The 12,411-nt window shown below is 36.0% G+C and overlaps 2 protein-coding genes across 6 annotated transcripts in view; one reads left to right on the top strand and one right to left on the bottom strand.

Annotated features, from left to right (window-relative positions):
• Positions 1-12,411, top strand: part of LOC149797407 (uncharacterized) — a 130,255-nt gene that overhangs the window by 65,608 nt on the left and 52,236 nt on the right. The gene's annotated exons all lie outside the window — the stretch shown is intronic.
• The window catches only part of LOC149797405 (uncharacterized), a 108,440-nt gene continuing 101,617 nt past the window's right edge, over positions 5,589-12,411 (bottom strand). For all 4 annotated transcript variants that reach the window (XM_089962188.1, XM_089962189.1, XM_089962192.1 and 1 more), the window contains 5 exons: positions 9,741-9,935; positions 8,838-8,933; positions 7,334-7,603; positions 6,852-6,937; positions 5,589-6,199 (listed from right to left, as the gene is read on the bottom strand). In XM_089962188.1, the coding sequence (XP_089818314.1) occupies positions 5,920-6,199; positions 6,852-6,937; positions 7,334-7,603; positions 8,838-8,933; positions 9,741-9,935 (927 nt within the window). In that variant the 3' untranslated portion in view covers positions 5,589-5,919. The remainder of the gene's footprint in view (positions 6,200-6,851; positions 6,938-7,333; positions 7,604-8,837; positions 8,934-9,740; positions 9,936-12,411) is intronic.

Here is a 12,411-nt window from a genome sequence, read left to right as displayed (position 1 = left end):
TCAAACAAGGTTGGGATAATTCTAATATGCTTTTCGAAACTAATATTAGAACCGGAGATCAATACAGATCTTATTTTGCACCGTACCCACTGGTCTGCGGTGGAGCCGTCAACATCAAGATTTGATTTTGACCGACTGAATGATGATAGAAAACAAATGCCACTTAAACTACAATTGCATGGTTTATTCAAACAAGCAAAGAATGAGTTTTACACCGAGGGTGCTGTTTATGTTTGGTCGACGTTTAAAACAGATACCGATGGAACATTTATTGATTCAACAATGAATCAAAATTTTACTTATAAAATAATACAAAATCTCAAGAACAACAAGAAGTATTTTTTTCTGGATAAAATTTATAGATGAGCAACAATCACAAGATGAATCACAGTGGATCATACGTGATAAACTGGATCCGGTAAAACAATCAAGATCGGCATCATAAACCATCCTGGACAAAAAATACCAAAACCAGGAACGCAAAAGATCAATAAGTTCATCTCGTGTTGCATTCTTGTTATTTTGTCGGTGATGGCAATCCAGCTATTTCTTTCAACCACTCATCTACAGCTTGATTTATTATTTTTCTGACACTTGGTTGCATCACTTAAGTTCTGGGCAGCTTTACTGGAATGGTTGCATTCTGCCGTGGTTTTCGTGGTACTAATCTTGCGAGAGTGTCTTTGATCACCGATAATGCTTTGCTAGCAATATCTCCATTAGTGCCAATATCTTTATCACGAACAACTTCGAATCTTTCATGCCTAATTGTTTTTCAATCGGGATAGCCTTTGGGTCTATCCTTTTAAATAAACACTGAATAACATAGCCGAGTCCATCTCCGTAATTCATATTTTAATCGGTAGTCATGAATTTATCACCCTAACGCTTTCAGGTCCACGTCGGGCATTATGTATAATCATGTTATTTTGTTATCGCCGATCTAATTGATCACTCTCTGTAGTAATGGTCGGTAATTTAATCGATCTTCCACTAATTAAAATTTCTAGTCGATCAATATAAACAAGGATGTTATTTGGGCAAAGTTTATCTTAAATTACAGGCGATTCAGAGATCACAAGGCCACTTCCAGTTGCATCTTCTTCTACACTAGGCGGCCCCAATTGTGATCTTTTAGGTGATAATATATTTTCAATTAATGGATTTTTAGCAGCTTCCTTCGCTTGTTTTTCAAATTATTCAAATAAAGGCTTATGTTTCTTTGTGATTTTAGTTATACCATGGAATTTTCGAAACACGAAAGGAACCATGCTGGGTTCTGGGATATCGACAGTCTCTGGATTTCATGGTTCACTAAGAAATTTGATATGCTGCTTCAGCAACCGCTATAGGGCGGGTGCTTTTTTATATCAGGTTTCGGTTTTGGTGCAACAAGATCCCTTACATCACCGATCTCGGAACGGGCTTGATCGATAACCTCAATCACTTCCTCTTTTCTTCCTGTAATTGTGGTTGAGCAGCAGCTATCTCAACTGGAAATTCTAGGAGAATCTTTTGGGTATTTTAGTTCGTTTTGCTTTTTCTTCAGTTGATATAGCGGCTTGTTCCAACGGCGGAAGAAATTCTTAGGTGGTGTTTGTGACTGGTTTAAATTACCGATCTGTACCCTCTGTAAATTCCACATGAGATACCTGGCGTTGCTGTAACTGTTGATTGACAGAATTACAGACAGGAAGATACTTCTTAATTGCATCTAGTCGTTGTTGAGTCAGTTTTCCCGTAGGGGATTCCATAGTAAGCGTAAAATTACTCATTGTTATTATTACAAAGACGATTTAATTACAGATCACTAAGTCAGCAGATAAAGAAAGTTTTACTGTATTGCAGTAACGTAAAGTATTTTTCCCAGCTACACTGAGTTGCTGGATCTTAATTTTACTCAAAGTTTAGACATTGCCCTAGTCACCGTTTGCGCTAAAAATATCTATCCGCTATTAAAAAAAACACGCAGGGTTTCCCCACAACACGGTCATGTGGTTGACTGCGCGAAATATATATGCGTTATTAATAACACGCTGCGATTTTGCAAGGTAAAGATCGATAATTATATAATAGTAAGGGAAATCTATACTTGCTACGTTAAACATAAATTTGAAAATACTACAATACTTGATCAATAAATTAAACGATCTAAATGCGTGTGCTTGTTTAATTTTTGATATGTTGGTATATCCGTCTGTTCAGTAAGCGCGTATGCTCATATAATTTATTTATCGTATATTCTTAACTGGGACAGTGGCCGAAGCTGTTAAGGAGTGCATACAAATTTCGATTGACCAGTAGAAACGACTTCATTGTCAGAGTCTGCAACATATGATATTCTTGGGGGGGGGGGAGGCCGCGACGCAATGAAAAAAGATGAGATATACTTAAATGGGTTGTTGTAAACTTATTAAAAAAACTAAACCAGGTGCAGCTTTCCGAGTCCCAGAAAGGGTGTTAATTATAAAGCACCAGGGGTTCACTCGGGGGTTGTGTGTGCTCCATTACAAATTAACAAACCAAATACACTTTTTCGCACTTAGCGATCCAACGTTTGCACTGGAAGAAGAAAAATGGAAAAAGAGAAATCCTCTGAATCTCTAAAATTTCACACTTAGCGATCCAAAAAGTATAACACTTACTCAAGATTTAGGTGATATCCAACGTCGTTCAACCTGGTCGCAGGTATCTCCATTTGCTATTTTGTTTTGATTACAATTTGGTAAACCAGGTTCCAGAAAATAAGTCTTGTGGATTCATTAAAAAATATCAACGAAGAGTAACGAAATTGACCAACGACAGTTAATAACAGTTTTCCTTACAACAATTAGTCACCGAAATGGAGCCTTGTATATTTTATTGCGGTCATTTTTACTTGGTCGATTACCTCCCCTCTCATCCTCACCCCGTTACTATATTGTTCATATTGTGACCAAACTTCAAATAAATATGTTCACATTTCATATTACATAATAAACGTCAGGTGTCACATATAGTTTATGTCATTCCAACGACCCCATGGTTTTTTACGTCATTATTTTAAGCCGCCCCCCCCCCCCCCATTTGCCAATTTCTCTGTTCATCCCCTCTTGTCTCTAGCTGCTGGCTTTTATTAAACACTAGTCGTCCTATACAATTACGCTTGCTCTTGAAAAGTCAATCAGCTGCCTTAGAATCTTATATTTCCAAAGTAAAAGACAATGAAATTTATTGTTAAGTTATGATTCAATGAAGTTCTTAGAGAAAATAAAAATTCAGTTCGGTGACGTCATTCTTACGGACTCGAAAATAAGTTTCACTTCCAAAGTATCTCGACTTTTAGACCAAAAGCGCACACTATATAACAATTTCATGACTTTTCCGTCACCAGATATGTAATTTTCAAAGAATCGATAATCAGCTTTACATTAACAGGTATAAACTTTTGAGCTGCTACTTTGGTGGTTGTTAGCGCCAACCTACAGGGTTATGAATAGAACGTAATTCCTTCGCCATCTTCAAGAAGTGTTGCTAAATATGGCATTAAGCTTTAATTTAATACTCATGTTTAAGAAAAAAGTATGAATAATAGTGAAACAGTTACGCGTATTTTGGATTTTATTCGCCAGGATTGTGCTTCTGTTTGTGAGTAAATAAAAGCGATGTTAATTCTCCGCACGAGCGGAGATGATTTATCCAAAATTAATGTACGTATGAAAAACATTGAGTACATGTTTCAAATAACTTTTTCTATTTGCTTCTATAAATGAACGAATACCGTAATAGTTACTTAGTTTAAGGTAGTATTAAACATGTTTACTTTTTACAACGCCATTGCGCACCCCCCCCCCCGCCCCCTGAGTAACATACAATCCCTCACTTATTTTGCATTATCTCAGTTCTTTATTTAGCACTACACCAATCCAAAACTTATATCAATTGTAAATAAATTTAGATGTTTTAATTATTTCTTATTGGTTCGTATTGTCGCTAATTTATATTTCCCAATCGCCGGTAACCGCGCGTTCAGTGTCAAAGTAGCTAACCAAGCTGTGTTTTTAGTGCTCTACCCTCATCAATTAAACCATCTTTCATGATTAAGTCATAAGTGTGTTCTATATTTATTTAATCAGTATCAACGAAATTCGACGTTCAAAACCATTTATCAAGATTAAGTCATAAGTGTGTTCTATATTTATTTAATCAGTATCAACGAAATTCGACGTTCAAAACCATCCTTCAAGATTATATTATAAGTGTGTTCTATATTTATTTAATCATTATCAACGAAATTCGACGTTCAAAACAGAAAAGAAGCAACTTGCAATGAGGATTGTGAATAGCTACAAACAGTAAACAACAACATGTTGTAGTGCATACACTGGGCAGGGGTGTGAAGAGTTCATTCACTCCGTAAATACACAGTTGTGTTTAGTCAATTTTAACTAAGTTGGAAATGCATGTATGTGTATTTACACGTGATATAAATAAAATATGTGTATAGTATGAAAGCTGTATCCCTGATATACCACTCGTCGTATGCATTTTTCATTAAAAGAAACTAGGGAAGCCCCGTTTCCCTTTAATGAAGAAAATATACATCTCGCGGTATATCATTGACACAGCGTCGTACATACAATACAGTTTATAAGTTATGATTTCCAATGCTATTAGTATTTTCCATTTCCACAGTATATATATAGAGCTTATCCTAGTTGTAAGTGAAAACTAAATTGAGACATTGTTTTATTGATGGAATTTCGTTCTCTTAACAGTCTTGAGTTTGGAACACTTATTACTAAAATTAGCACCTGACTTCTTGGTGCGGAATTGAAAGCACATGTTTCAGACACATAGAGGTCCAGAAAATGCCGTGGCTAATATCATTTTATCTATATAGAAGCTGACGTCTAGGTATACTGATAAATATAGATTTGATCATGAACACTCAGAAATTTAAAGCTATTGAATGTTTAATATCATGGTATTTGCATAGGTTTATTATTGGAACTGAATTAGTACAGTGAGTCCTAAAATCAGTCATTAATTTGTATGACAACGTATCTAAAAGTGACCGACTGACTTTGTCATAAAAACTATATTGGAGATATATGGTGACTTATTCACCAAGCTACACAAAGCTGGGAGTCTTAACACTCGCCTTGCCTTGTTTGACGTTATTTTGGAGCAGGAAAGGTTGGATTTGGCTAGTTAGGTTCGGTGTTTTACAGCATATCAACATATCACTGGGCAATCGGCAGGCAAACCCTGCAAATGCGGGAAAGGGCCAATGTTTCATATAACATGAGCAAATTAGTCTTTTTTTATTGATACGATGCTCCAGAATTAAGTTTTGAGGTGTTACCGAGAATATATTCTAAGTCACTGTAATAAGTGAAGATTGCTTAGTGCCAAGACAACTAAGTTAAGTGCCTTGCCTACTTTAGCCAACCCATGCTGAAACAATGGACATATTTCAAACACGCAGCATAATACATTATGGAATACATTTAAAACGAAGGCTATGGCGTATTCTCCTTTCATTTTTGTATTATTAAACTAATTTAGTTACACTTAGGCCATAGTGAAGGTATTAAGACACAATATTCAAATTTTAATCTTTTTATTTATGAAAGGGAAAGAAACAAAAATAATTGTCGTCAGCGGCAAATACGGATATGCTAATTGATTTCTGTTGGATAATTGCTTCTAAATTCATGTGTCGTCAAAGAAAATATATCATCATAAAAATTAGAAGTCTATATGAAACCCATTAAGTGGTATTTAAAACGAACTGAGTATATTAAATGTACGAACATTATATTTTACTCTTTCTACTAAAAAAGTTCAAATTTTGTGTCCCTTTCGAAATGCGCAAATAAAAATACTGAAAGTATTAATATCCATGTTCACTTATATCTGTCTCGAACAAAAGCATCATTTAGACTTTTTGCCTTCTTCTTGTTTAGAAAATTTAGGCTTTGTAACTGTTAACGATGCTTTTTTAGTGTAGACTTTATCCCGATCTGACTCGTCTTCTCCCTGTTTTCGATTACTTGCCTTCTCCTTGTTGCTTTTGTTCCTCATTTCTATTATATCTTTAAGAATCTTCCTGAGCTCCATCAGACCTATGTCTTCCTTCTTTCCTTTTTTTCTCGCTCTTGTTGTTCTTTGTACTATGGTCTTGGACATCTCTTTGTGGGCGTTCATGAATTCTCTGTAGTGAATAGAGTATATTAACACTGAGATTGTTTACATCGATTAATAATCCCTCTATGCCGATGTAATTTTTTTTGTTAGGTTGTGTACATAACGGTTCCTAACATATTGCAAAGCAAGGACTTAATGCTACATATTTTTCAACTAAAATATACCCGTATGGCGAAGTAGACTTTGTGGCAAAAAAGTGAAATATTCTATCTAAAGTTTTAGCAGTATCTAGCAGACAAGAGAGACGACTTTACAATGCGTCGGAATGAGTGCGACCATCCAATGCTTTAAAGACAACGATTTACTAATCATGTAGGGGGAGTGCTTTCGAGAATTCACGTCAATGAATAGGGCACAGTACATATAAGGTTCACTTTTGCTTATATTAAATTCTAAAGAAACCGATGTAGGAAGAGCATTTAAAACAAAAAGCCTGAAATAAACACAAGAAAATCGAATTAAAAACAACAAAATATAATCAATGTAAACACGTTAAAATTAAGAATATAACATTTGAATGAAATCGGATAATGGTTCAATTGCGGACGGGTTACTGCAGAAGATGAAAAATCTGTATTTGTTTCAACAGCGAAAGACACTCAGTGAGATTTTTGGCAGGTTCAGTCGGATACTGTTAAGTTCATCTTTCCAAAACTTACTCAATATCAATATAACCATCGCGTTTTGTATCGATGGTCTTCATGATTACTTCTAAATGGTATTCCGTCAGTGGTAACTGCAACGTCTGAAAAAGAAATCGAGAAAGATACGATTTCTAAGAGACCTTCAATTATATGAACATTTTATGTTGTTGAGAAAGTAAGTCTATCGTAAACCGTATATACTCGCTAATAAGTAAAATCCAACTGCAAATAACATAAACCCTAATTGATGTCGCATAATGCGCCGGCATATCTAAGTCTGTGCAGTTTACAGTTGGAATCGACCTTAAAAAGAATATATACGATAGTAGCTGACAAGAAAAGATGACAAACATATTTTTGACGAGATTTCTAAATAAATATATAGTGCCCTCTCAAATTCACATTTCTAAAGTAGGTACGTTTCATTTAAGAAGAAGCTCCTTTTCCTACAACACACGCACGCACACACACAAACACAACCGATTAAACTAACTTACCGCTACCCCATCTCGCAGGTCTCCTAAACTAAGCTTCTCCCGATTTTGTACATCTAGGTACTGGAAAAGGTCAATGATACGGAGGTTGTCAATACGCATGTACTCCACCAAAACGAGGACGGGGTCAAATCTGTTGAGATCATTGGGGTTATGCTCTCGAATTTCAACCTCTATCCCCGTCTGCAGTTCTTCTCCGTGCTCCACGATAATTCTTTTTAGGGACTTCAATTCCAAAAGGATCTTCATGAATTCTCGGTCCACTGGTATACCCTGTGAAAATAATTGATGTTTAGTGTACCAATATGTTTTCTTTCAAAACCTGCTGGTGTCTGGAATAAGGCTACTCTATTAATACCGACGCAGATATGCAAAGTATTTGTAGCGAAATTCTATGCCAAAGGCGGCTTGGTATTACGAAATGCTAATTTTCCCGTATTGTAAAGTATCTCTAAGTAATACTAATAAATCATTTATAACATTATATGATTTTCTTGGCTTATTCACGTTTAATCGCTTAATAATTTGATATTCTATTATACTAATAGACGATTTAAGCCACTTGTCCTGCTTAGTAAAAGTAAAAGACTTCAGTTAGTTTACCTTTACCAAGTAATTATAAAAATTAAAATAAAATCTACAGGGAAATGGCACGACTCTTTGCCTCCTAATAATTGGTAATCGAAAAGAAATATGACCTGACTGATTGCCAATTGATTTTTCTCCATTTCAAATTGCATTCCAATATGAAACATTTTCTCAAGATGCAAGACATGATATTATTTTAAAGATAGATTTTAATTTCATCTGCTCACATCAAAGCACGTAAAACAAAAATACAGACCTAATAGAATGTTGACACTGTATTTAACAATCAATCCATTCAAAGTCAAGTCATATCAGTTTGTAAATGATCTAATCATCATATCAAAAGTTATACGAAATATTTTTCTCTACTTTTGATCAACTTACTGTATCTCTGGATCATAATGTAGCTGTAGATAATAATTGGAGATCATAATCAATGTAGCTCTATATCATAATCGATATAGCACTGCATCGTACTTACTGTAGCTCTATATCATAATCGATATAGCACTGGATCGTACTCACTGTATCTCTGTATCATAATCGATATAGCACTGCATCGTACTCACTGTAGCTCTATGTCATAATCGATATGGCACTGGATCGTACTCACTATAGCTATACATCATAATGTAGCTGTAGATAATAGTTGGAGATCTAATCATTATAGCTCTAGATCATAATCGATATAGCACTGGATCATAATGTAGCTATAGATAATAATTGAAGATCATAATCAGTGTAGCTCTAGAGCTATAGTATATTCAGATTAAAACTTTTAAAAATAAAGAAGATATATTTAAAAAAAATAAGTTCGAAACACATATTCTTCTTGAAACAATTCTAGTGACCGGTAGTTCAAGTAATCCATAATTTAAATTCATATTCAACTGCATCTGAAAAAATACCCAAAACATACTTCGAGATTTACTTCATTTATTGCACTGTGCTGCATCCTCATAATGGCTTTTAACACCGCCTTCGCTCCTTCTGTTGTCATGGGATTCATTGAAAGCTGGAAGCAGTAAGAAACACACGTTTTGCTTACGTCAGTACAAACTTAGTCAAGGAACACATACTAATAGATAAATGTGCTTTTTAAAAAGCAAAATAGATAATAAATGAATGAATAAATTTATAAATTAATAAATACGCTAATTTATGTACAAAATTATCTGATGTCGTTCCAGGGTGATGCGTATAAAATTTGAAGTGAATGGTCAAAATTAATGCGAAAGATGAGAATAAATATTTTTAATTTGAAAGTATTTAGAAATTGCAAACATGTCGGACATTTGCATTAGAAGAACATTATTGGGATTCTACAGACGAAACTGTCATAATCGAAACGACAAATGATCGTAAAAACACAGGGAATTTGCAATCATCCTCAAAGGTGTACACAAGAAACCTTCAGTAACTATCACCACTCATTAGAAAGGGTGTGATTTAGAAAGACATATTTAGGACGTATCAGCAATGGATACGGATTTAATTAGAAATTTTACATGTACTGGAAATAGGAGAAGATATTAACTTTGACTGGAGTTCTTAGTTTTACATCTCAGTATAATTCTTACCTTTATACAGAGGATATATTTGTTCTGAACTATAACGTGCAGAAGAAATGGCAGGGATACCACATTTGTCCTGTCTTATTGTGTTTACCTTTGAATCGAACTCTTACCTTTATATAAGTGTGATGTTTTTTTTTTTTTAAATTATATTTGTATGTTTGTTTTTCTGGACTAGACAAGACAAGAGAACGGTCAGGAATATCACATATATTGGCTTTGGTAGTGCTTAATGGTTAAACTCGTACCTTTATACAGTAAAGATGTTTATTCCGAACGAGACCGTGTAGTAGAAAGGGCAAGGATACCACGTCTATTCTGTTATTGGTCAGATCAAGCTCTCTAAGTGCCTGATTCGATGGCAAGGATTTGGCTAGTGCAATACAGCCCTCTTTACCCAATCCATTCCATGCTAAATTCAATCGTTGTAACGTACGGTTTGTCTGCAAAAAGTTCAAATATCTTTTTTAAGTTTTCTTATTTTAATTAGTAACACAGTATTTACCACTCAGTCCTTTCAAATATAAATAAAATATTTATCTTTAACAGGCTGAGGTGCCAACAGAGAATGTTATATAGATACAAAATGAATACAAGTGCATACTTTACCGATCTCTACATACTTCAGTCGATTTCCGTGATACACGAATACGTCTTAATCAGAACGCCTAGACTCAAGAACGAGTTAATGTGGAAGGAGGCGCCCTGGAACAATTTCAAAAATAGCCTCCCCCCTCCAAGCCTTAGAATTTCACTGTTCCACTGTGTCTCGGCTCCCCCTCCCCCGGCTGGACAACGACCTGAAGAAACTGCTTCATTTGCTCTGCCTTTAATCAAGTGTAGCCTAGACCACAATTCTATGTCTACGCACATTGAAATTTTTATTCATTTCACTTTTTCGATTTTTGTTATTTGTATTCTTTATTCAGGAAAAGAGAGACAGACAAAGCAATTTGCTAACTGTTTATAGCTTGTAGCAGCAGGGAGGGCGAACAGACCGAAACTAAAAGTAGAATAAATAGATAAAAACAGTTTCACAAATACAGGAGGGCCAAACACACAAAAACAGGTTCCCTGGCGATGCTAGCATCGCTCGCGGGGTCCGTCATTGAAAAATCCATGATCGGTCCGGCCCCCGCTGTGAGAAATGCTTCGACGCCAAGGAAAAACATTTTTATGTTAACGGAATTAAATCATTGATAAATAAATAATGGCAAATATCGGAGAAGCACTTACAACTAGATTGGCACGACAACGACTAGCCGCGATTAAAAAATTTCTTCCGGTTCGTGATTCCGTCAAAGAAAAATTAAAAGCAAGACAAGAAGCGCGAGTTGAGTTTGCAACATCTGCGGAGGAATTATTTAAGCCTATTACAGCAGCTACTGGTGAAGTCAAAACTGCAATTGTAGGAAAACCTGATCCTGCTGACCCTACCAAATCAAAACGAGGGCTACTTCAAGCAATAGAAGAACTTAAACAGCAACAGGCAGATGCAGGTGCCGCAGCTGATCCAGGTGCCGCCGGAGTAGTGACAGTTGCTAAGGAAACATTTATTAATAAATTTACCGAAGATGGTATTACTGAAATAAAAAATATTCCGCTTACTAACGTAGATGAGCTTAGGGAGTTTTCTGCTTGGATTGTCTTAAATTATCCTAACCGGCAAGATTTTCTAAAACCAGGAGCTGCCTCGGGTATGACTCAAGATGAGTGGCGGGATTATGTTTATAAAGTAAACCGAGGCATTTCTCGAATAGCTAAAATTGATGATACCTATAATTTTATAAAAACTGGCGTAATTGGGGTTAATAAGGAACTAAGAGACCAACGAATGAAGGCAAAGGAAATGGAAAAGCAGGCAAAAATACAGGAAAGGGAAATGAAAAAGCAGGCAAAAATACAGGAAAGGGAAATGAAAAAGCAGGCAAAAATACCGGCGAAGAAAACACAAGCTCTAAAACAGACCCCGCAAATGACACTGCCCGATCCAGTGCCTGAATTTTTATCGCGTGAACAAATGGGCGCTAGCGCTCCCGATGACGATGATGATTTTACCACTTCTGTTTCGTCGCCGCCGCAAACTCGGCTGTCGTCTCCCGAACAAATAGGAGAATTAATCATGAAAAAAGATAAACTGATAAGGGAACAGCTCGATCTTTCAATAAATAAACAAAAAACAGAGGAACTGGACCAAAGCAATCCGGAAAATAAGGCTAAGCACAAAGCCGCAATTGCTGCATATTATAAAAATAAAAAAGAAATTAAAGCAATAAACAAAAAAATTGCTGAATTAGAACAACAAGAAAAAGAGAAAACAGGCAGCGGATATAATAACCACATCTGTCCTGATAGCGTCGTCAACGATGTGTCCAGACTAGAAGTTCTCATCGGAGGAAGACGTGCCGGAAACAACTCTCCGGAAATAATAAACGAAGCCGCAGATATCTGTCAACGACTATTTCAGCGTGGCATCATGGATATAAGTACATACCGGGGACTCATTGATGAACTCACGGATGGTTACCACAGCGACTAGTGAATTTAGTTAGAGAAATAATAATTAAATAAATGATCGTGCACAATTCTCAACCCAGACACGCTAGCGTGTTACCAGTCCGCGTAGTAAACTCGCGATTACCAGTCTACAGAGCAACCTACGGAGATGGTCTCGGCGATACAGTTACTGGTTTGTTTTCAAGAATAGCCCCTAAGGTGTTACCGATTGCAAAACAATTGTCGATGAAAGCTATTGATGTTATCAAGGATAAAGCTCTTGGATCTGTTGGTGATCTCGCCGGGAAAGCATTCGCGTCAATCAAGGACAGACTGTCACGGTTAATTCGCAGATCAAAAAAACCACCACCGGTGAAACTGGCGAGTACTGAACTTATGCCAGCGGATGTCGGTAAAATAATA

This window comes from Sinohyriopsis cumingii, chromosome 6 (genome assembly GCF_028554795.1).
Source record: "Sinohyriopsis cumingii isolate HCF-2022 chromosome 6, ASM2855479v2, whole genome shotgun sequence".
NCBI classification, from domain to species: domain Eukaryota; kingdom Metazoa; phylum Mollusca; class Bivalvia; order Unionida; family Unionidae; genus Sinohyriopsis; species Sinohyriopsis cumingii.
The sequence above is the reverse complement of the archived record's forward strand: the minus strand, read 5'-3'. Positions and strand labels throughout refer to the sequence as shown.